At 42.3% G+C, this 25,711-nt stretch overlaps 1 protein-coding gene across 2 annotated transcripts; it reads left to right on the top strand.

The window, feature by feature from the left end:
- Positions 1 to 21,497, top strand: LOC141541586 (uncharacterized). 2 transcript variants are annotated; one of them, XM_074265834.1, is made up of 8 exons: positions 1 to 131; positions 8,507 to 8,877; positions 10,542 to 10,598; positions 12,333 to 12,389; positions 13,169 to 13,255; positions 14,863 to 14,931; positions 20,920 to 20,994; positions 21,098 to 21,497. In XM_074265834.1, exons 1-8 carry the CDS (start codon positions 103 to 105, stop codon positions 21,376 to 21,378), a joined length of 1,026 nt encoding a protein of 341 aa, XP_074121935.1. In that variant the 5' UTR covers positions 1 to 102; the 3' UTR covers positions 21,379 to 21,497. The 2 variants fall into 2 exon arrangements, with proteins under 2 accessions (XP_074121935.1, XP_074121929.1); XM_074265828.1 differs by having other exon boundaries at positions 12,333 to 12,476.
- Positions 21,498 to 25,711: the final 4,214 nt, after the last annotated feature.

The raw sequence follows: 25,711 nt of genomic DNA, 5'->3' as shown, positions 1-25,711 counted from the left end.
GACTCCCCCTAGTGGTGGAGACGGGAGCGGCCAGAGGGTTCGGCAGGCATGACCCTGGCGGAGGGCTGCTTCTAGTCGCGAAGGCACCGGAGGGGAGGAGGCATGGAGAGGAGCAGCCCGCAGGGCGAGCTGTGAGTCCTGGGCCCCGGAGGGGGCTGGGGCGGGCTGGCGGTGGCGGGGACAGCGCAGGCCGTGCAAAGGCGGGAGGAGGACCCCTGGGGCACAGTCTGCTGCCTAGGGCTCCCGGCATCCTCGGGCGCTCCCCGGGAGGCCGCGGCGGGTGCAGCGAGGAGCCTGAGGCTGGCCCCGGCGCAGCGGCCGCCCGCCTGGTGGCCCGTCCCACCCGGGCCTCAGAGGCTTCCGGGAGCTAGCGAGGGGAAGGACTTCCGAGAGCCGAGGGCCCAGATGGGGAGAGAGCGCCTCCATTCGAGGCACAAAGGAGCCCAGAGAGGGTGCATCACCTCCTGAGGTCACACAGCCCGCCGCGATCAGCCGGCATCGGCCACCCGGTCGCGGCACTGAGAGCTGGAAAGGATCCTGGGCGACATCAACTCCAGCTTTACTGGGGGGAGGGGGGGATTAAGGGGGAGGGGGAAGGAAAAAGAGGGGGGAGGAAGAAAGGAGAAGAGAGAGGAGGGGAGGAAAGGAAGGGGAGAATGGGAAAAAGAGAAGGAAGGAAGGAGGGAGGGAGGGGAAGGAGGAGGGAAAGAAGGAGAAATGATGGAATAAACCAGCAATTTGACCTTAGAATGAACTCAAAGGCCCTTTTCATTTCTAGGAATGTTTTTGATTGTCTGGAAACCAAAAGTCAAGATGAGCTCCATGAATTAACAGGAAAAGTCAGAATGAGTTTTAGTCCAAACTAGCAGTGTGACCTTGAGTCAGTCGCAGAATGCCCTGGCACCTCTGATACAAAACGGGTACAATAGCCCCCCACGGGGTCGCTGTGAGACCCAGTTGAGAGGCCTGATGACCAGCGCCTTCGCTGACCCTAAAACACTATAAAGATGTGGATGTTTACAGTTGCCTACAAGTTTGTTGTTGTTACTGACTGAATCTGTTGGACTTGCAGGGCTGTCTTATCCCACACCAAGCCGACCTGAGCAGCCAGAACTGACAGCGCAGGGGAGATAGTGCGGCCCGGGACAAGCCGGCTGACCCACGTTTTCCTTAGGGCCGGCCCCTAGTTCTCTACAATCAGAGGCTCAGACTTAGTTTGCTACAATTTCCCCAACTTCATTAATGCCCCTCCCCATCTAGACTGAATTCTACTTAACTGACAAACTCTGGGCAGTGAGGCTGGCGCTATAGTCATTGTTATCCCTGCTTTATAGATAAGGAAATAAAGGCCCGGGGTCAGGAAGCTGAGTGACCGGAGCACTGGGGCCCAGCCGTGGGCCCTAGAGCTGCAGCGCAGAGGCCAGGCCTCTCTGTGCCAGATTGTCCCAGCTTCTTACTAGATTGGGGGAGAGGGTGTGGACCGAGGGTGGCGCTCTGCACCCAGGACTGGCTTCCAAGGGTTTCCGGTCGTGTTGCTCTTAAGTCTCTCTTTGACAGAGAGACAGAGATGTCTCTCTCTCCTCTCTCTCTCTCTCTCTCTCTCTCTCTCTCTCTCTCTCTCTCTCTCTCTCTGTCTCTCTCTGTCTCTCTCTGTCTCTCTGTCTCTCTCTGTCTCTCTGTCTCTCTGTCTCTCTCTCTCTCTCTGTCTCTCTCTCTCTCACACACACACACTCTCTCCCTTTCTCTCTCTCTCTCTCTCTCTCTCTCTCTCTCTCTCTCTCTCTCTCTCTCTCTCTCTCTCTCTCTCTCTCTCACACACACACACACACACACACACACACACACACACACACACACACATCTTGAATAAAGGATTTCCAAAGGAAATTAAAGGTCTTCCTTTCTATTAAAAAAGGGGTAAAGTTGCAAATAGGCAAATTTGGCCTTGATTTAAGAAAAAGCATAGGAACAGAGGTAATGAATTCTTCCTCATTACAAGTCTTCAGACTGAAGCTGGATGCCCCCTTCTCAGAGATATTGAATATTCCCCAATTCGGGGAAATTCTCATTCTGAAGTTAGGTGATTCTGTGAAATCCATCACTTAGTAGCTAAATGTCCTTGGGAAAGTCAACTTAAATTCTGAGTCAATTCCCTTATCTGCAAAATGAGATTTCTTTTTTCTTTTCTTTTCTTTCTTTCTTTCTTTCTTTCTTTTTTTGATAACTGGGATATTGTCTGGCTCAAAGATGATAATGTATATAAAAAGATTTGTAAACTTTAACAGAAGTGGGCATGTGAGATGACTGTTTTTAACTACTGTGAATTGGAATACCCTGCAGGGGTTCTCAAACTTCGGCCCACGGACCTACCTATCTTTGTCAATAATAACTAAGATAGAAAGGAAAGGTTCATTTCCTACTGGAGCTTTTAAATATGATCATTTTTTAAGACTGTGAAAATATCCAAATTAATTTAGCCCAGACACTCTTCTTGCAATCTTAAGCAACTTCTCTGCTCTCTCTGGGACCCATTTTCTTACATTTGTAAAATGATTGATGTAATACAGAGGAAAGGGAGCCAGCTCAAGTCAGAGGACCCTGGTTCAAATGTCACTGATTACCTGAGGCTCACTGAGCCTCTATCCCTCTAGACTGTAAGCTTCTCCAGGACAGGGACTATCTTTTGTCTCTTTTTGAACCCCCAGCGCTTAGTGTGGGATCTGGCACTTAACAGGTACTTAATAAATGTTTATTTATTAATTTCCTTAATTACAAAATGAGGCCTCAGAGTGCACTTCCAACCCTAGCTCTATGAGCAGTTGAACTAGGTGAACTTTCTAGATTTAAATCTCTGCTCCTATATCTAAAAAAGAACATTTTGGAGAATAAAAAGGATTTTCTGGTGCTAAATTCCTCTAAATCTTGAATCAGGTTGGTCTTTAGGAAGATCACTCTGTCCCTCTCTTATTCTGGCTTCTCCAGGACCGCCCCCATTCCAGGACATCAGGTCCCATGTCCCTGTAGATCCCTTGCTAAAAACCCAGGAGTTTAAGTACTAGGACCTTCCCAATGACCCAAGGGTCATTGTGGCTTGAGAAGCCAGATCCTTTCCCACTCTGCCCTCCTTTCTAACCCCCATCCACAACCTCCAGGGGACATTATGTCCCCTGATTATTTTGATTGGGAATGGAAGATGCTTCCTGAATTTCACAAGCAACAGATTAACTCAGTGCCTTATTCAAGGTCTGAGGCTGTTACTCAACCACATGGAACTTTTAATGACATATAAGGGGAGATGGGGGTGGGGTGAAGCATTAGGGCTTTCCACATCCCACATCTGGGGTGAAGGGTCACAGAGGTTTTCTAAGGTTGACAAGATATCAGAATTTGGATTTGAATTTAGGTCTTACTAACTCCAGGTCCAACCTTCTATACACTTGATAATTGTAAAGCACTTTGCATAGTGCCTGGTACATAGTAGGTGCTATATAAATCCTAGCCATTATTATTCTTACACCTTAGCAATAATCATTAGTCAACATATTAGCATTAATAATAACTAACATTAGTAATTAACAGGTATAAACCCCTCTCTCAATCTGCATACCAAAGAATAATCTCTATTCCCCAGTGTTAAAAATGCTTTAAATCTCTCAGTATAATCCTGTGTGGCAGAAGTACTTACCCCACCCCATAACTGAGGATCAGAGAGGTTACCCACTGTCTTGGGGGGACCAGGACTCCAAGCTCAGTTCTCTTTCCATTATACTATGGTGCCAAACATCAAAACTGCTTTTCATCTATGCTATGGAATTTGTATTAACATCTTTCTGCTTAAGGATCTGGGTACTGCTCATTTACTGATACCTTATATGACTACCAGGGTAAAACATCATCATTTTAAAATTAAGGAAACTGAAGCACTTTCATAATTAATTGTTCTGTGTGTGGGAAATAATAAATTTTGTTGAATTCAAGTTTATTGAATTAAGAAACTTATCCAGAACTAATTCTACTAAGGTCTTCCTTCATGCCTCAAATTCCTCATATGTGAAATGATGGATGGACTGGATGACCTCTAAACCTCCTTTTATTATTATGCTCTCATTTGGTTGTGGGAGTTTTCTTGGCAAAAATACTAGAGGAGTTTGCCATTTCATTCTCCAGCTTATTTTATGAATAAGAAAATTGAGGTAAACAGAGTGCCTTTTATTTATTTTATTAGATTTTCTAAATCATCAGAGCATGTATTTTGGATATACAGTCACCCTTAACATTCATGATTTTAACTTTTGGTACTGCAAGTGTTTGGGTGATTTTATCAGTCATCACATTTTCACTTTTGAATTGAAAAAAAGAGAGAGAGAGCGGCTGTATGTGCACAAATTTGTAGATTATTTCATGTTTACTATGTTAGGAAAAGTGAATGATATCCAAATTCATATTTTGTTATGAAGAATTATACGCAGAAAAGAATATTTTTCAGCAATTTCTAATCATCAAGTTTGGGTGATTGAGGGAACTTAGACCCCTATTTCCTAAAAGTTCTATATAGCAACATTTGTATGACTTTTGCTCCATTTCCTAAGAATATTGCCCCTATGAAAGTTGAAGATTATCTGGTTTTTTTATATTATGTTTTATTGTTATATATTTTACATTTGATGTAAGAGAATGTTAAGTTTCTTGAAAGTAGAGATAGTTTCTTGTATTTGTATCCCTAAGAACCTACCAATGAAGGAAGGAAGGAAAGAATTGAATCACAGATTTTCTTGAGAGGAAAGACAGAGCTAAGTTTCATATCTGGGCACTGATTCTGCATCCAGCATTTTCTACTGATCCACACTGCGCTTTCCCCTAGCCCCAAGAGTATCTTGTTTTATTTGAAAATTGGAGTCAAACCTCTTCTCTGACATCCCTGTAATTTCTGGTAGGCTCCACGACATCCCTTTTCCCTTCTGATTCAAAAACTTAGCCAGCTCCCTGTTACCTTCCCAGGCACATTTCTCTCAAATTCTATCCTTATGAAGCTTAACACTTACATCTTGCTTTTACAAAATACATCATTAATTTCACACCCAATCATTATCATCAACACTGCTTTAGGCAGCAAGAAACTGCAATTCCCTTGGCGAGAGCTACTCCTAATTAGAAAGTCTTAAAATTTAAACCTATAAAAAAAAAAAAAAAAAAAAGAAAGAAAGAAGAAAGAAAAAAGTCTGTAATCAATGGATTTGTGGATCTAAAATGGATTTGTGTGTGTGTGTGTGTGAATCAAATTATATTCAAAATAGACTAGGGATTCATAAACAAATGTAATAATAGTATATTTATTTTAGGAGTCAGGGTTCTGTATATGTCACTAATTAGTCATGTCATATGACCTTAAGAAATACAAATAAGTCACAGAAGAGACTTAAAGGTAGGTTTGGAATTTTTAAAGTAAGACAAATTTCAGGGATTCTGTGAATTTGGATAGGAAAAAAATTACATCTTTAATTAACTTCTAATAGAAATGTAGCATTTTCTTCCCTTATCAGCAGAAACAACAAAAATTCTGAGAAGGGATGCATAGATTGACAGAATGGGCTGAGACACAAACAAGGTTAAGAACCATTGATCTACAACTATGAATGACTTAGCTCTTCTCAGCAGTACAGTGATCCAAGACAATTCCAAAAGACTGGTGATAGAAAATGCCATCCACATGCAGAGGAAAAATTGTGGGGTCTGAATGCAGATTGAAGCTCACTATTTTTGTTTTTAAAATTTGTTTTGTTATTTTCTTTCTCATGGTTTCTCTCTTTTATTCTGATTATTCTTTCACAATAAGACTAATGTGGAAATAGGTTTAACATGATTGCACATGTATGGCCTATATTGGATTGCTTGCTGTCTTGTGGGAGAGGGAAGAGTGGGAGGGAGAAAAAAGTTGGAGCTCAAAATCTTACAAAAATGAATGTTGAAAACTATCTTTACAAGTAATTGAAAAAAAAATTAAGTGGGGGGGGGGCAGAAAGAACCACTGATCTAGACCATCTCTCCCTCCCAGATGAAGATGATTGAAAGAGACATGATTTGTAAAGCTAGAGAGATAGTAAATATTCATAATTACTATATTTAAACCAGAACCTCTAACTCCAGAAATCTTTTGTCTTAAGATTGTGAATTTAGAACTGGAAGGGATCTTATAGTCATTTAGTCAACTTCCTCCTTTCAGAGTGAATAGAGTGCCCAACCTAGAGTCAGGAAGATTCATTTTCTGAGTTCAAATCTGGCCATATTCACTTTGTAGCTGTGTGAAACTTTCTAATCAGCTGGAGAAGGAAATGATAAACCACTCCAGTATTTTTACCAAGAAAACTCCAAATGGGGTCACACAGTATCAGAGGCTGAATTTGAACTCAGGTTCTCCTGACTCCAGGTCTGGCCCTCTAGGGCCACTGGACCACCTCACAAGTGTCAGAGCCCTGGAACTTGGATTTTACTTCCCTTCACCAACCTGGGAGAGAGTTATGTGATCTGGCCTCGGAGGAGGTGGAAGGCAGATTAGATATACTATAATTTCTCAAGCTGCTATTCGGTGAAGCTTACATCTTAGCCTAATATTATTCCCCCTTCATTTAATCAATTTTCTGAATCCTTTTCAAATGTCTTGAAGGGAATTTGGGGTATTAAACACAGAAAATGAAGCTTCTATTTTTTTTCACTCTCCCCTCCCCAAAGAGTTGGTTTTGGTACAGAGTGTTCTGATCAATACAAATAGAAAGGGACAGGCAACTCTTGAATTTTCTCTGGTATTTTTTTTGGTGAAGTCCTAAGAAAATCCCCAAACCTTATTTTCGCTAATGAAACCATTCTCTGTTCCAGTCAAATATTCCTTCGGTGGATGCTAATAATAGTAACCTTAGTTCAGTCCAGTTTAATTTAATTTCGGTTCAGCAGACAGGTATTAAATGATCATTCTCTTCTCCCTCCCACCTTTTCCCAACTTCCCTGTTGTCATTGGCAGCACCACTGTCCCTGACACGCAAGTTTTTTACCTGGGTCATCCACCTCTCCTCACTCTCTCAAAGCTCGGTGGTACACAGCACACAGAACCCTGCGCTGGGAGTCAGGAAGTTCCAGTGCTGCTCCCACAACTTCCTAGCTGTGTCACCCTGGGAGAGTCAGCCGAGAAACATTTATCTCAGGCCTGCTATGCTCCTGGCACTGTGCTAAGCACATCCCCATGCTTAATGAAACCTATGAGTCAAAGGGAAATAATGATAGTGCCCCCTCCCAGGGTTATTGGGAGAGAATATCTGTAAAGGGCTCGGCACCACCCCTGGCACATAGTAGGAGACTAATTAGATGCTTGTTCCCTTCTTCTCAGCCCACCTCTTGACACTTGTTAGCCTGGTAACTTTGGAAAAGTTAATTAACCTCTTCTTGCCCTAAGACCTCTGATATACACTGTTTATTTAACCCTGTGTAAGTCATTTAATCTCTCAATATTCCTGGCAACTCTCTAAGAGTATATTTCAGTCTATATTTTGTCTTCTTTGGCTTGCCTTCTGGGTAAAAAGAATCAAGTTACAAAATTGCTTTTAAAAAAATTAAACTTAGCATTTACATACCCCTTAAAGTTCTGCAAAGCATTTTATAAATATCTCGTTTGACCCTCACCATAGCTGAGACAGGTAGAGGTTAAATGACTTGTCCAGGTTGTTTCTCAGGTTATATTTGGACTCAAGCCTTGCTGAAGCCAGTCCTAGCACTCTGCTGAGCCACCTAGGGGCATGGGGCCCTAGAGACTTGGGAAGACCAGGGGGTCTTTCTGCCTTCCTCTACCTGGCACAGTTCCAGCATCTGCTATCAGCCTATGTACTCTACGAGTTGGGATATGGCAGGTGAAGAAACTTCAGTAAACTCCATTGGCTTCCTCTTGTCTTCTGGTTCAAATATAAATGATACCTTGTAAAGCAAGAGTTCCCAATCTTTCAGACAAGACAAGCCCCTAGGCATTTATTGAGCACTGATTATGTGTCAGTTACAGTCCATAAGAATGTCCATATGTCCATAAGAAACAAAATCATTTTATTACCTTTGATAGGATAACAGGTTTTATTCTTACAAATTTTCCCCTGTCTATGTTTTGCATGACTTCACATGTATAGTTAATAACATATTGCTTGCCTTCTCCATGGCCAAGGGAGGAAAGAATTTGGACCTCAAGTTTTTTGAACATGAATATTATAAAGGAAAGTGGGGCAGCTAGGTGGTGCAGAGGTTGGACGCAGCCTTGGAGTCGGGAGGAGCTGAGTTCAAACATGATCCCAGACACTTAATATTCACTAGCTGTGTGATTTTGGACAAGTCACCTAACCCCAAAGGAAAGAAAGAAAAAATAGAATAGAATAGAATGCCTCTGTGCCTTCTTGACAAGCTTCTCGTGTATCCTGGGGCTGTATCTGTCACACATTGGTGAACCCCTGTTGTAAAGCTTCCATTTGTGTTTCCTCAGAAAGACCCAGAATGGTTTAAAGAAGCCTCCCACAGGCTCTTGGAGAGCCAGCTGGGGCCGACATGAGACCAATCTTCTGCTAGAGGCCATCTTCAAGACAGGAAAAGTCCATCAGATCATTTCAGGAACTAGCCAGAGAAAGAGCAAGCTCTGGAGAGAGATCACCGAGACTCTGGCCCAGCGCCACGTGGGCTACACGGCAGAGCAATGCCGCACCAAGTGGAAGCACCTCAAGAGCCAGTTCCGCTTTGAGCAGGCTCGCTACCTGACCACAGGAGCCCACTCAGCCCCCCTGCCACACTTTTATGAGAAAATGAGCACTCTCTGGAAGATGGCGGCCGGATGCTCCCCAAAGGCTGGGTCCTCAAAGCGTAAGTCAGAAGCCTGAAGGCAGGGGCAGCCTCTAGCATTTTTTCCAAGAGGTTTAGAATCCTTGATATAGTGTAAATTTCTTGATAGTATAAATATTTAGCATTTATATAGGACTTACTCTGTGCCAGGCACCATGCTAAGTGCTTTGCAACTGTTATCTCATTTGATCCTTACCACAATCCTAGAAAGGAAGTGCTGTTATTATCCCATTTTACAGATGAGCTTAGGTAAAGATTTAAGTGACTTGTCCAGGTCATAGCTAGGAACCATTTGAGGTCAGACTTGAACTCAGGTCTTTTTTATGCCAAGCCCAGCATTCTATCCACTGCATTGCTGGGCTGCTCAGAAAGGAAGGAGGGAGGGTGGGAGGAAAGAAGGGAGGGAGAGAGGTAGGAAGAAAGGGAGAAAGGAAGGAAAGGAGGGAGGGAGGAAGGAAGGGAAAGAGAGAGGAAGGGAAGGAGGGAGGAAGGAAGGAAGGAAGGAGAGAAGGAGGAAGGAAAGAAAGGAAAGAAAAAGGAAGGAGGGAGGGAAGGGAAGATAGAGATAGATATTTAGATGATAGATAGATAGATAGATAGACAGACAGACAGACAGACAGACAGACAGACAGATAGATAGATAGATAGATAGATAGATAGATAGATAGAGCAAGCCAATAGGCTGCTGGGTCTGGGCTTAGGAAGACTTATCTTCTTGAGTTCAAATCTGGCCTCAGATACTTACTAGCTGTGTGACTCTGAGTAAGTCACTTCACCCTATTTGTCTCAGTTTCTATATCTATGAAATGAACTGGAGAAGGAAGTGGCAAACCATTCTAGAATCTTTGCCAAGAAAATTCCAAATGGGGTCTTGAAGAGTAAGACGCAAACAACTGAACAATAACAGCATTTATATAGCACTTCCTGTGTGCCAGGCACGGTGCTTTGTGTTTTATGATTATTATCTCATTTGATCCTTATAACTATAGGAGGTAAATGCTGTTATTATCCCTCCATTTTAAACTTGAGGAAACTGAGGCAAACAGTACTTAACTGACTTGCCCAGGATCATATAGCTACTAAGTATCTAGGCTGGGTTGGAATTCAAATATTTCTGTCTCAAAGCCTGGTACTTTATCCATTGTGCCATCTACCTGCCTCTAAAAAAAAAAAAAAAAAAAATAGAAAGGAAGAAAGAAAGGAAGGGAGAAGTGTTTACTAATACCATATGTATTTCATTATCGGTTCCCCGGTGCCTTGCACATGATCTAGCTCACAGAAAGGACTTAAAAACTGATTTGTTCTATCAAACAGTATTTATTAAATGCCTACTATGTGTCAGGCACTGTGCTAGCTTCTGGCAATACAAATTCACTCCCAATTCTCTTAAGAGTTTACATCAATTTTCCTATTCACCATATCATAGTAGACATCTCTATGAAGGAAGTGAAGGGCTCTCATCCATATTTTAGAGTTCAAGTCATACCCACAAAGTCTCTTGTGGTGGAAACTGTATTATAACTCAAGGCCCTGGTCCTTTTTCAGGACTATATCTGACAATTTAGCAAGTATTGAAGAGGTACTTATTCTGTGCAAAACAGACACTATTTATTTTCCCTTCTCATCTGTTGTTCCATATTAGCTGTTTTGGATAAAATAGAATATTTCTCTCTGTTTCCTAACAGGGCCAAAACGATCTACCAGAACAAAGATAGCCCAGGAAACCCAGAACGGGAATGAGGGTAAGAAATGGGGCAGCAAGCTTCTTAAGAGAGGGACTATTAGTTCTCTGTCTTTGTATTTCCAGGCCCCGGCACATAGTAGGTGCTTAATGATTGCTTATTTAGTTTAACTAACTGAACAAGGCTTTGGAAAAAAAACACATACTTTTATTTCAAGTTTATCATTAATTTTAGGAAGGTTAGATCAGATGGCTTGAGAATTAACAGAAATCAGTCAACAAGTATTTATTAAGCATCTACTATGTGCAAGCACTAGAAGGTACTAGGGATACAAAAAAAAGTCTTTCCTGTCTAGACACTCACACTCTACTGAGGGAGACTATATATAAGCTCACTGGCCAATAGGAGACACATAAATAAACATTATAGAGTTAGTAGTTTTTTCTTTATTTTTGAAGAAGACCATGACATTAGGGAGGGGATATCATGACGTACAGGTGCATTATAAGCACAGGCTCTCAGTGAGGGAGGACGCCAGAGCCAAATGAATCCAGCTTCAGACAAAGATGCTAGAAATGACTGGGTAGAGTAGGAGTCTTTGGCCTTTTCAACAGGTCTCAGTTTGACTGAGGCAATGCTGCCCAATCAGTGATTAAGGCCAGGTAAGAAGAGGCAGAGAATGGCCTCTCTTATCAGTCAAAAAAAAAAAAAATCCATCTGGGAAGGGAAGACCCTCAGGATTTCTGGCCAAAAGAAACAGTTGCTATTATATTTACTCTGAGCCAGTCAGAGCCCAAACAAAAGTGAGGCGGGGGTCCTTGTACAGCTTGAGTGCACTCACCTAAATCCAATTCACTTGCATGTCACAGCATCACCTCCCTGACGTCCTGGTCCTCTTTGTAACGAAAGACAAAAATCACCTCGGTGAGTAGGAGTCGGAGCTGCCCCACTAGAGATCCAAATGGAACTGGCCAGTTGGACAATACAGCTCCTTTTCTTTTCTTTTTTTCTTTCCTTTCCTTTCCTTCTGTCCACACAAGGTATCATACACTTACAGTTACGTAAAGGTATGGTACATGATCGTTGAAACCTGCCAGATATCTTGGAGTTTGTGGGTTAGATTGTTTTCTTTTTTTCTTAAGGATAATGCCTTAAACCTAAATCATTCTGGCTCTCATTGATTATAAAGTTAATATAAATACATTAAATATATATATAGATAATATTAATTATAAAGTTAATAAATGCAAATGTACACAAAGTAATTAAAGTACTTTGGAAGGGAAGACACCAGCAGTTAGGGGCCTTTAGTAAAGCCTTCATGCACAAAGTGAGTGGTGTCTGCACTGCCTAGAGGGTCTCTGAGGTAGATATAATATAAGAATATATTCCAAATATGGCAGAAAGACAAAGGTTTGGAGATAGGAAGTGAAATGCCATGAATAAGGAACTTAGAGAAGACCAGTTTGGTTGGATCATAGTATGGAGATGAAGATAATCTCAAAAGAATCTGTAAAAATAGCTTGGGGCCAGGTTGCATAGGACTTTAAAAGCGAAACAAAGGGGTATATGTTTTACTCTAAAGGAATAAGAAGCCCTTTGGTCATAACTCATTTAAGATTTCAGTGTCTATCTCTATGTGTTTAACCAATCATAAAATCTCAATTCTGTGTAATGTGCTACAAGTTTTGTTGAAGTCCTATATGCACAGGTTCTAGTAACTTAACACCTTAACTCCTTGGTTTAACTGGGCAAAGCCTAAGTGATGCAATCACCTCCCTTTCTAACTTTCAGAAATGCCAGCTCCGCCCCCTGTGAAGCATCTTTATGATTCTGGCCCAGAAGAGCCAGGTAACGATCTCAAGGAGAATCTCTGTCTGAAGGAATCAACACTTTTAGCCACCTACTCATTCACCCAAGATGCAGAAATTCAGGGAGGTCTGACCAATAAATTTCTGCTTGGGGTTGGAGCATTATCATAAAGGGAAGGACAATCACAGACCCATGGCATGGGAAGGATATTTGGTAGAATTAATGGCTGAGAATTTTTCTGACTAGAGCAGTGTCTGCAAAGGTGAGGTAGAAAGTTGAGTCGTTAACTGCCCAGATGGTGCTCTGTCTTGTCTGTTTATCTCCTCACTGCTCCTCCTCCCCAATAGAATGTAAATTCCTGGAGAATTATGATTGCATCAGTTTTGTCTTTGTATTCCTAGTGCCTAACACAGTTCTTGGCACATAGTAAGCATTTAACACATTTGTTGAATTGAGTTCAGGAAGGGAAAGAAGGCAAAAATTATTATTTTTGCTCCTTAGTAGGCTTTTTTGGCTTGAGTCATTCAGTTGATAACCTTAATTGTCCACATCAATTTGCCTTAAGTATAGCTAGAGTTTTTCATTTAAAAAATTTTTTAAATCTCATTCCTCATTCCCTGATAGAAATTAAAAAGCTTTAAGTTCAAATGGGAAAATTGCATTTCTCAATTTCTCTTTATAAAAAAGGTAGGCTTTTCTTTTTTTTTTTTTTTTTTTTTTTTTTTTTTTTTTGCATGAAGAGATTTTTGGTTGCCTTCAACTTATCAGAAATAATTGATAGATGATTGAAATAATAAATTCTTTCCTCCAAACCTAAGAAGTATTGCCTGGAACTTGGTTGCCGCCTCCACAGGCAGTGACTTCCACCAGGGAGCATCAATCCAAAGACGGTGAAACAAGTAATGGTGAGTCTAGAATCCAAGCGAGACTTGAAATCATGCTGGGACATGGCATAACATAGCTAAGTAAGATCAGTGAGCCAGCACAGCCCATACTGTACTGGGTCTTCTCACTTGTGAGTGAGGTTTTCTTACTTTCTGGGGGCTTGATAGTCACCTAAAGGCCATATTCTAGTTAATAATAATAAATAATAATCTAATCTAGAAAGAGCTTTAATGTTTGCAAAGTCATGTATGTATATCATGTACATACATGTGGTTTTGCAAGTATATAATCTACATATATGTATGTGTGTATGTATACATAATAACGTTGATTGGTAGGTCCTATTATTATCCCCATTTTGTAACTGAGAAAACTGAGAAACAAGTTGTTGACCTGCTGAGGGTCACAGAGTTAATAAGTGTCTGAGGCAGGATTTGCCCAGATCCAGCAGTGCCACCTGCCTTCACAATTCTGTCTTCTTTGGGATGATTGGAGGTGGCCATAGAACAGTGGTGTCAAATTCAATGGATATTGAATAACAATAACATGGATATAACTAAACAATGCATGAGGCTCCCTAGGAGTTGCATATTAACTTAGAAAACCACACATTTATATATTTCCCCTTTTATTTTATTAGTATGGCAACACATTAAGACCAGATAGGGACTACATCTGGTTATCATTGCACTTGAGAGTGTAGTCCCATGTGTCCTGACCCAGAATATTCTAGACTACTTTAGGCTTCGCCTTCCCCATCAGCAAGTTGGAAAATAAGAAAATAAGGTTCCCCACTCCCCATCCAAAACCACATTTAGCCTCAGTTATCTCTGTGCAGAATCGCTGAGTCTCAGAGATAGAAGGGATCTTAGCAGCAGTAACCCAGCCTTTACTTGAAGACTTCCAGGTGGGGGGAAGGGATAATTTTCTGAAGGCTCATTGTCTCAGAAAACACTACTTGTCTCCACGAGACAGAACTAGAAGCAAAGTGCGGAAGGTTTCAGAAAGATGGATTAACCTTCTGAACCAACCTGACACAAAGTCATTAGGTTCCCTCAGGAGGGAGTGGTTCCCCGTTGTTGGAAATATTCAAGAGAAGACTGGAAGACATTCATCAAAAAGGGCTCCCTGCTTAGGTCTAAGTTGGATGTTAGAAGCTTCTAAGATCCCTTCCAACTCGGAAATTCTGCGATTATTTCTGAATTTCCCACCCAATTTTTTGGCATGTGTCTGAAGTTGACTATTTCCTTCCTGAAGGCACTAACTTTGATCAAGAAACCCAGTCTCTTCTGAGGTCATGCAGAGTCAGTCAGGGCCAGGCTTCGTACCTGACTCCCAAGCCAGCGCATTCTCACTGCATGGTGCTATGAGCTTACTAACTACCCCATCTCCCAGAATTCTAGAGGAGATTCTACCTACCAGGAATGACTATTTTTCTCTCCCAGGAGTCAAATGACCAAGTGGACCATGTTGGGCATCTGAGAATAGACAAAAAAGAGCTTTGTGACTACATCTACACTAAGGATGAGTGTTGACTTGTCAAGGGGGTAGTTGAAAGTCTCATTTAAGAACATGTTGTCTTATTTTCTGCTGTCTAACTCATGAGTATGATATTTTTCAAAATAAGTGATCGAAGGAGTGGTTGGATGTGCAGTAAATCAAACAGTTGCAGGAAGACCAACACTAGAGGAAACAGGTAGGCAGAGGGAAGGGGAAATAATGGGATGGGTGGATTTTGTAATTAATGACCATGTGTTTCCATGGAGTCAATGTATTATGTCAAGTTCCTTAGCATATTGAAATATGTGGCATTTTTTTAAAAACCCTCTGTGATGTATCTTTTGGAGAGATGATAAGTTGACAAGTTGTAAACGTGGGAGAGGTTTGAGGAAGTTCGTGGGCCTGTAGGGATGATTCTAACATTCTAGGATAGGATTCTGGGAAGGTAGCAGAGTAGGCCAGCATCCTCTCCAAGTTGAACATTCTATAAGCTTTTTCTTCAGATTACTACTTGTCCCTGATCTTTTCCTCCCTTTAATTGTTCTTTCCATTCCTTTAGTTCTTCTTCTTCTTTGGACTATTATGCCATCATTTTAAAAATCAATTCAGGCTCTTACAAGATAAATCTATTTTCTTTTTTTTTTTTTTAATTCAAGGATCATTCCAATCCTATCTGTGCCCTCTGACCAAATCCCACTTTCCAGATGAAGGGACATTATCTCCTCCCTCACAAACCCTCAGACCCCCCCCCCTTCCTTTGTCACAGCACATCTGCTCCTGGGTAAACACTGTCAGCACCTCACATGGTCTGATTGACGTGGCTGCCGGTCACACTTAGGCACAGTAAGAGCAAACACAGCCTCTGCCGCACAGATAATTACCAGTTTCTGAGCATCACAAGCAGCTGCTGTCAACAGATTTCATTCTCTGTGCACCAGTCTTGCAAAGTAATGGGAAACAAAACCCAGCCTTGTGACATTTTGTGATGAAAAATGTTGAACTCTTTGATTAGAATATGGCCCTGAGTCAAGGCAACTGATCTGTTTATCTACATGTTCTGCAGGCTCCCTGAGTGACTCTGGGCAAGTTATTTTACCCCCTTGGCCTTACTTTATTCATCTGCAAAATGAGCAGAATCCACTCAATGACCCCTTATTTCCTTGTGTTTCTAAGAGTCTGTTGGCCTGTTGCTAGGTGCCTGTGCTGTTTCCCATTCTTTGCTTTGCTATGTATGTGAGGGGATCCAGTTAGTTAACCTCTCTGGGCTTCAGGGCTTTCCCCACTATACAGCTGGAAAAACACCAGCTTGCTGCATTTTCTTGCTGGTGTAGAGAGGAGTCACTCCCGAGAGCCCCAGCACTGTCCTTTCCCACCTGCAGCTCTCTAGACCTTAGATTCCTCATCTGTAAAATGAGCCAGTCCTTTCCAGTGACAAGTCTTCTATGCCTGGGATTCCGGATTCCTTCTGCAGCCATTGAAACACCAAGGAGAAGTAGTCCCACTCCCTCCCTCCTTCCACCTTTCCCAGGGCTTCAATGGTGCCAGGCTCCATGTTCTCTATGGGGGAGCAGAGAATAGTGGGGTCCGAATTCAAAGGAAGCTAAACCACATTTTGAGAGGGGAATCCAAATCTGGGACCAGGCCCCTTCCGGGCTCCCCCTCCCTGTGGGGTCATCCCAGAAGTCACCTGTCCTCAGAGCCCTGTCTGGCAGTGTCTGATGGTGGGAGAACAGCTGAGAGGGATGAGGTCATAGGGGAAGGTGCCTATCTTTTCCCGCCAGCTGCCCAGATGCCTTCTCCCTCCTGCTCTTGGCCCTCCTTTACCTGGAGGACAGTAGCGTGGGTGGGAGGCTGAGGCCCCAGCCTCCGGCTACGGCAGTTCTGCGAATCCCTCACCTGCCATGCCCAGCTCACTGGGCTGTCACACCGCACTCTGGGTGCAGCTGCTTGCTCACCGACTTACACTGATATCTCTGACTCCCCAACACCCTAGCAGCCGCCACCTGCCCATCTGTTCTCTGGCGCCCCCCACACACTGAACACCAGCAGCACATCTTGTCTGTGCTGGGCTGTCTGTGGCCTCAAGGATTTAACAGAGCCCGCCTTGGAGCGAAGGAGAGATGGGGGCGGGGGGGGAGGGGGAGGAGAAGTGGGTGAAGTTCAGCGGGAAATCGCGGTGGGAACCAGGCCCTCCATGTGCTTAATGACCGAGTGCCTCCCACAGAGCCCAGCCAGGAGCTGGAGAAGCCCCTCAGCCGCTCACCTGGCAGTTTGTTCTCACAGAATCAAGGCTGTGTGGGAGGGACGCTGCCCCGAGGGCCACTAGATGGCGTCGCAGGGCCCAGAGCACAGGCCTGGGCCACAGAGACTCCTGCAGATCAAACCTGGCTCAGAGATCCTGGCCTAGTCACGTACTCCTCTCCAAAATGAGCTGGAGAAGGAAACGGCAGCCGTGCTTCAGGACCTTTGCCAGGAAAACTCCGGGCAGGTCACATTCCCAGTCAGTGCAGCATGTAGCTGTAGTCCTTGGTCAGAAAAATTGCTCTGCAACAGCATTTTTGAGAACCTTTTTTAAATTCTTGTGTGCCAAGATCTGAATTATCTCAGTGTGGGTTTGTTCCATGTAAGGCAATAGGGGCTGTTCAACTGTATCCTTCAGCCTTTAAAAGAGCCAATGTTATCGTGAGAATCATCTCCCTCACTGAGGCACATGCTACCAGTGCTCACTGCTAAGACAGAAAGTCACCTTTAGGGTGGCCGGTCTTCTGGAGATGATGCTTCTGACTTAACTAGGCTAGCTTCCAGACAGCAGTCTGTCATCTGGTCAGTAAACATGTATTTAAGGCCTACAATGCACCTGTTGTTAATGCACCCAGCTAGTGCTGGGTGTACAGAAATTGAATTTAAGCCTTCTAGCTTAATGAAGCCTCTCAGTTAAATTCACCTGGTACCATTTTTGAGAGCGCAGCATCACCACAATAGCCTAAAAAACATCTGAGGAAGACTTTATACTGTGCTGGTTTAAAACCTCAGGAGGCAGTATAGTGTGAATGGAGTCCAAAGGACCCAGGTTCATGTTTCAGCTCTCAGACCTGTGATTAAAAACAAACAAAACAAAGGTTAACTTCTCTGGGCCACAGTTTTCCTTATCTGTAAAATCAATGGCTTGTTGCCACTTGACAAGTACTCATTCTCACAAAGTTAAAGATCTCCAATTATTGCTAAATAATTGTAGCTACTAACAATCAGCCATTTTTAATGCTTGAAAGAATTCTGTTTTATATAAAAGCATAGCACCTCCTGTACTAAAAAGCCATATAAAACTGTATGGTGTTTCTTAGTATTTATTGGAAACATCCAATATGCATGTGAGTTCCTTGGCATTAAAGTAATAGAAAGTTGTAGGGTTTTTTTTAATTGTTTATTTGCTTTTTAAATCTCCACCCACTCTCAATTTCTGATCTTAAGCCTAGATTCTCTACTCACACTTTGGCCTTGGCTGTGTCTCATTTCCTCATTTCCTCAAATAATTGGGAAATGGTGGTGCCTGTTCTCTGACTTCATTAAGAATTGCATGATATGGGTAAAAGGCTTTCAAAGTATTTTTTTTATTTGCAAGGGCTGTTTGTAAACTCATAGAGCTAGAAAGGACCAGTTCTAGAGTCCAAGGGTAAGAACAGATGGATCAGATGACTTGTGGACAGGTGAATGTTTACATCCTTCAGTCAGCAACTGATTTCTTTTTTGCTTAAAAAGTATGCAGTGATAGAGATTCCACAGTTTTCGATAGCCAACAAACATTTCTTTGAAGCCTACTACATGCTGAAGATTAAAAAGAAAAGGCAGAAATCAGTTCCTGCTTCCAAAGAGTTCAGAGTCTGATGATTATAACTATTAGTAATACTGTCATTTTTATAGCACTGCAAGGTTTGCAAAAGCACTTTACATATATTTTCTTTTTTGGTCCTCAAAATAACCTGAGATCAAAGCTCTCATTACCATCACCACCATCATTATTATTCCCATTTTATAGATGAGAAAATTGAGACAAAGAAATTAATTGACTAGTCTGAAATCACACAAGTAGTACCTGAGACAGGATCGCAGGTCTCTCTAACTACTGCACCATCTAGCTGCTGTTAAGCTTCTCCAGAGCGCCAGTCTTTGGCACGGTTTTCCATTTGTCAAATAGGTAATTATTTATAATAATAATATTAGAGATATACTGAGGCTAGCTCTGGGAGAGCTCCTTGTGTATACATCACAGAATCAGCAAATGCTACAAGCCAGGGCTTTATTTATTGATTAGTTATTTATCCAGACAAGAAATTAACATGGAAAATATTAATAATTCAGATTAAATGTAAACTTCCCACCCCATCTAGAGCTGGTTGTTAAACATTTGTCATAACATCCTTCACAGTAACATATTTATTTACACTTTAAGGTTAACAAAGTGCTCTCCTTTTAGCCATCCTTTGAGGGAGGTCATTCTGGGTGGGAATATTATCCCACTTTGATAGCAGAAGAAACCCAAGCTCAGAGAATAAGTTGCTGGGGAGAAATGTGACAAAAATTAGAATTGGACCCCAGGTATCCTGAGTCCTTTCCCCTAGATCATTTAGTGATCAGCTGATTGCCTAGTTGAATCTACAAGCCCTGAGCAGCATTCCTGAAGCACACTCTGTACTTATTGGATTAAATGATTTCCACAGGGCAGGAGCCACCAGTGCCAGTGAGATCACTCAATCTCAGACCAGCCAAGTTGGACTCAGGGGTCTCTACAAGTGTAATATCCCAGGGAAAATATTAGGGTTCCATGAATTTTTCCTCCTTAAACTTGACTCTGGCTCTGCTCCTCAATCTCTCAGGAAACTGGGGAAAATCAGGGCTCCTCTGGGGATCCCAGTGTCTTCAACCTAATAGGAATTGGATTAATTATACTCCTTGGTACCCTCAAGCTCTAGTTATAATCACTTACGTAGCACTTCCAAGTGAGCAAAGTATTTCACAAAAATAATCTCACTTAATTCTCACAACTCTGAAGGTAAGTGTTGCTATCCCCATTTTACCGATGAGTATTCTAAGTTTGAGAGAAATCTTTCTAAATCTCTTCTCCTATCTACCACCTAACAGTCTCTATAGCTAAGATTTATCTCTTTAAGGTTTACAAGATGATTTATAATCTAATTTCATCTCACAGCAATCCTATCAAGTAGGTGACATTATTACATTTTTTATACAAATCAGAAACTGAGGTTGGGGGGAGGTTAAGTGCTTTGTCCAAGGTTACGCAGCTAATGACTCTGAGTCAGGGTTTGAACTGGTCTTTCTGACCCAAGTCCAGTGCTCTACCAGATGCTCCAAATCCTATGATTTATGTTTAAATTATTATCCTAATCCTTAAATAGATATAGTATCTTTCCTAGTAAGTACTCATGGATTTTTCCATGGTTATCTTTATTTCACTCTTTTGAAATGGGAGAGGAGGAAGAGGAGGAGGGATTATCTCCTTTAATAGAATTTAACTCAAAAAGAAATGATTTAATTGTCCATACTATTCTGACAAAAAGAAAAGATTCGTTCTATAGCCCCTTACACACACACACACACACACACACACACACACACACACACTTTGTTACCAAAGGTAACAAAGCACCCAGTGGTCAGTGGATGGGTGTGACCATGCAGGCTTCCACATCTACTGAGAACTTCAATGAAGAACAGGAGTTAAGAATGGTATCAGGGAAATAGGTGATGGAACAAAGCAGGCGGGCTGGACATGGGGTGGGATGGGAGGATGACAAGGGGATAGGCTGAGTGCCCCAGGGTCATCCTCCTAGAGTCAGAAGAAAGCAAGGGAGGCCCCCAGCATGCCAGGACTTATTCAGAGGGAGAATGGAAAAAGAATCAGCCAGGAAGAACCTGGTATAGCTAGTTGTGATCTCCATCTTCCTGGAGGCAATCGCAGCTTCACTGAGTAGCTGAGTTCAACTGGCCACCAGTGATTGAGGCAGGAGAGAGATCTGAAGAGAAGGAGGCTCTGGTTTGTTTGTTTGATCCCCTGGCCCTGGGAGGTTCAGGATGCCAGGCTTTGTGGGGACAGAAGGGGTGGGCCAGTGTAGCAGGACCTCTTCTCTCACTTCAAGCCAACCTTCCCGGTGTCTGTGTTTTGTCTCAGCCCTTCAGCAAGAGAAGCCGGAAGAGCCCTGTGACCCCAGATACCAGCAGATTGGGGAGGCCATACTGGAAGAACGTAAGTCAGCAGCAGCAGTGGAGGTGTTCCTTCCTTGTTGGAGACTCCCCTGTCCAGATCCCTGATGATGGGCATATTCCTTCTATTCCTTCTTCTCCTGCAGTGAGAAACCTGTCCCGGACCCAGCAAGAGATGTCTGTGGTCAACATGTACATTGCCAAAGTCCTCCAGTACCAGCAGGAACAGCTGATCCCAGGCATCCATCTCCTCAATCACAACATGTACCAGCTCTGCCTGCTGCTGGCTAACCAAGCAGAAACTACCCTCCACCATGGGTCCTTTCTCCCCCAGATGATCAATCCCAGCATCCTCCTCTCAGGATCTCCAGTTCCACAGCCTTATAACTCAAACTTTGAGCCTCCAGCCGGTCCGCCCCCCAAGTAGATTTCCATTCTCTCTGCGATGCAGCTCACATTACCTTGGTTTTTTAGAATGCATTTTATCTAAGCAGATTTCATCTGTTTCCTGTGTTTGGAAGATGAGAGATAAAGCTTGAGATCCTATCCCTCAGACTCTGCCTCTTTCATATAATACACTGACATCCCATTTAGCAATATGGTAGCACAATGGAGAGAACTTTCCTGGCATCAGCTACTTACTGGTTGTATAGCCCTAGGCAAGACATTTAGCCACAATCTGCCTCAGTTTCCTCAGATGTAAAATGAAAATAGTAATAATGATAGTACCTTTCTCTCAAGGTGGTTGTGAGGCTCATGTAAGCCTTGAGTTGTTGTTCAGTTGTTTTTGGTTGTGTCCAACTCTTCCTGACTCTGACACTGGAGTATTTGGCCATTTCCTTCTCTAGTTCATTTTACAGTTGAGAAAACTGAGGCAAAGTGAGTTAAATGGCTTGCCCAGAGTCACACAGCTAGTCAGCTTCTGAGACCAGATTTGAATTTAGGATAATGAGTTTTCCTGATCCAGGCCCAACACTCCCTCCAATGGAAGCCCTGTGTAAATGCTAACTATTAATATAACTAAGCATTTTCCATATGATATCCCATGTTATCCTCAAAACTTTATTGTTATACCTTTTAACAGATAGATCTGTGCCAGACCCCACAGTAAATGCTGCAGATACAAAAGCAGGTGAAACATGGACTTGGGGAGCTCCCAGTCCAAGGTGGAGAGAACAGTCTCTATTAAGGCAAAGTCCTTAAAAAAAAAAAAGGCAAAGTCCTCTGCTCAAAGAGTGGGCAAAGGGAAATTCGTATGAGTCTTGAAGAAACAAGAGTGGGGAGAGGTGTGGAAAACTTTGGGAAGGAATAAAAGAACTGCAGTGAGGACCCAGAGAAGATGAGAAACTGGTAGAAGAGCTAGTCAGGGTACTTGTATGGTTTCCTACATTTCTGTTCAGTAAGCAACACTGAAGGAGGCAGATGGTGGGAGTGCCCAGGGCTAGAGCCCCTAGCATTGCCACAGTGCTGGAGCTGGGTGGGCATTGTGTGGTGAGAAGAGGGAGACTTGATATTGCAGCAGGCTTGATTAAGGTTACACAGGCCTGGATTGGGGCACAGGAGGGGCAGAAAATTAGGAAAGAGTGGCTCTGAGAGACACAGCGGAAAAGTGTTCAGCAAAATGGATGTTACTTGTGACATAGGAATACAAAGTGGGACAGTGATGTATGAACAAAGAATCAAGTCAGAACTAGGAGACTATCAGCCTGGGAGAACGAAGGATAAAAGTACCATTTGTGGTGATGGGGATGTTCATGTAGCTCCTTCTCACAGGTCCTCAAGGTGAAAGGGATCTTAGAGATCAGCTGTAATGACCCTCTCGTTTTACAGACCAGAAATCAGGTGCCAAGAAGTTAAAAATCTTGCCAGGGTCATAGGGCATTCTGCAACAGAACTGGCACTCAGGCACCAGTCTTTTGGCTCCATATGCTGCACTCCACCCCAGGAACTGCTACCTGGTCACATGAACCACCAACAGGGACATTACAAACTGCCTGTAACCTGATTTCCTGCACACAAGAACCTGGGACTCACACAGCAGGGTACACCCAACACTGATGATGACCAAAATTCATAGTCTTCTCTAGTTGAGAAACATAATCATCAGTGGTTTTTTTTTTTTAATTCATTCCCTGACATACAAGGTTGACATGAGGGTACAACTCTTTTTTTTTTTTTTTTGCTGAGGCAATTGGGGTTAAGTGACCTGTGACCTTCCCAGGGTCACACAGCTAGGAAGTGTCTGAGGCTGGATTTGAACTCAGGGTCCTCCTGATCCACTGCACCACCTAGCTGCCCCTAAAGGGTACATCTCTTAAAAAAAAATACTTTCTGCCCAAAGCACAGGAATAGGAAAAGAGATAAGGAGCCCTCATAGTCTCTCACAAATCATTTGGAGATATTTGTGTGTATACCCATGTATGGATGTATACATCATATACATTAGCTATTAGTGATTATCAGTAACTTTGAGAAAGATATGCTCAAGTTGGCAGATGATTCAAAGATAGTGCACATGAGATTCATGATCCAAAAGATCTCAATACAGATATCCCTTCCATATTGCTATGATTAGGGGCACAGTGCCCCCACATTCTGGAAAATCACAAAATTTTTGGCCCTCTCTCCATATCAGAAAAGTCTGATTTTTTTCTTTTGTGGGGTGTTTATAGTAATTTATTCTAGAATTTGGGTTAAGTATCTTATCATAGACTCTGTCATTTGCTGGCTTCTGAGACTTCCACAAAACTCCCCCAACATTCCCATTTAATTTGTTATGCTTACAAATCATATTCCATATAATTAAATGGGAAAAGTAGAAAGTTGTGATGTGGAAGGGATAACTCCATATCTACCTATGTGGATATACATATATAAATGTATCAAACACATTAGCTGTTAGTAATTATCACTGACTGAGAAAAGTACACTCAGGAAATCTGTAGATACAAAGCCTAGTGGACACTTAATTTGCTGAATGAGTGATTCACAATCAAAAACATCTCAAATAATGCACTGAATCCATTAGGAACTTGACAGCTATCACTATAAAGTGCTACATTTGGGCTAAAATAAGTGACTGTTGATAGAATAAAAAACTTGGATAACAATCACGGAAGCCCTGCAATGGTAAGAACCACAATGGAGTAGTAAAAGAACTTCTTTGGATGGGAATAAGACCCTGCTGTTGGTTGAAGCTCCATAAAGACCATGGGAATTGGCAGCTGGGGAAATATTCCACCATCATTGGCCAAATCTGAGTTGGGTTTCAACTAAATTAATTAGGGTGATGCTGTGAGCAGAGGTTTTACATCATTTCTTGGGGAGAAATTTATGATGACACATTTTTTGAATTTAACTTGCATTATTAATATTTCTCTTCCTACCCTCCTTAAGTCTAGACAACCAACAAAGCAATAAATTAAGCCCTGATGGGTGGCATTTGCCAATTTCTGAGATGTAAATGCTCACTGAAAATATAAGGAATATCTTAAGTTGGTTCAAGTTGGTTTCAGTGTACCCCTGAATGCCAAGGGAGTTATGGATAGCTCTGATTGCCTGGCTGGGCAGGTGTCACATATAACTCCATTGATCTGGCTCAGATAGTGTTTACTATTAGAATAATTAGGGAAAGTGAGAAAAGTCCTTTGTTCCACAAGAGAGTCCTTTGCACACCTGGTTTTTCCATATAAATTGTCAACAAATTCTGTTTCCTACACTACCCAAGTACAGAATGAGGAAGACATACATGGGCAGGAAGATAGGTAGAGACAGATAGATAGATGAAATAGAAAAGAGAGGGGAGGGGGAGGTAACAAGGATACCTTTATTAAGTATTTATTATGTGCCAAAAAGAAGAAAAAAAAAGTTGGTTTCCGACCTCAAAGAACTGTACTGGGGGGGGGGGGGGGAGACAACACAAAATAAAGCTGGAAAATAAAGGGAGGGGAGTGTGAGCAATACTTAGTGGGTAAATGAAGGTTGGTGGATCTTTGTCTCTTTCTAAAATGGAAGCTCTAGGAGGAACCCACCAGTGGAGAATGGGCCCATCATGACTGAGGGATATTCCTCTGCCAAAGACCACAAGAGAGAATGAACGTTCTAGGGTAAGGAGACCTCAGACGATGAGAAAGCTTCCAGGGAGAGACTAACTAAGGCACGATAGCGAAGTCACAAAAATCAGAAGCCCCACCAGCAGGAGAATGAAGCTTGTTCAGCCTGAGGCCTTCCAAAGACAGAGGCTATCAGAGGAACTCAATAATAATTGAAGAAGGGATGCGGGATGTCAAAGGGAACTTCAACGGTGGGAATGGCCCAAGCACAGATGGCCGTTCCATGATGAGATGGCAACTGAAAAGTCAGACAGAGCACAGTCAAAATAGACCAAAAGGGGGGAAATAGACAAAAGGAGATGCAGGCAGATAGAGCATTTTTTTTATTATTTATTATGCACCTACTATCTTATATTGTATATATACATACATATATAAAATATTACATTATTATTTATTATGCATCTCAGAGTTTGACTCAAGAATGAATGTTAATAGCAATTGTTTCTAATTTTAGCCAAAGGTCTTTCCCACCCAGATTGATTTTCTTTTTTGATAGGTAAAAGAGACCATTTTTTGTCTCAGTTCTTATGTAACCTTAATCACTGGTTGATTGGGTGTTGCTTCAGTCCAACAGATCTGGGAAAGAACTTTTCTTTAAAAAGCCAACGTCTACCACTGCATCTAGGACCATCTCCAATCATCCTG

The sequence above is a fragment of the Sminthopsis crassicaudata genome, chromosome 1, assembly GCF_048593235.1.
Source record: "Sminthopsis crassicaudata isolate SCR6 chromosome 1, ASM4859323v1, whole genome shotgun sequence".
Classification (NCBI taxonomy): Eukaryota; Metazoa; Chordata; class Mammalia; order Dasyuromorphia; family Dasyuridae; genus Sminthopsis; species Sminthopsis crassicaudata.
Note: the sequence above shows the minus strand (reverse complement) of the source record. Positions and strands in the feature narration are given on the sequence as shown.

Coding starts and splice junctions, on each gene's coding strand:
- LOC141541586 (XM_074265828.1), top strand. CDS start 103: ATGGAGAGGAGCAGCCCGCAGGGCGAGCT. Junction 8,878..10,541: donor AAAGGCTGGGTCCTCAAAGC/GTAAGTCAGAAG, acceptor GTTTCCTAACAG/GGCCAAAACGATCTACCAGA. Junction 20,995..21,097: donor GGAGGCCATACTGGAAGAAC/GTAAGTCAGCAG, acceptor CTTCTCCTGCAG/TGAGAAACCTGTCCCGGACC.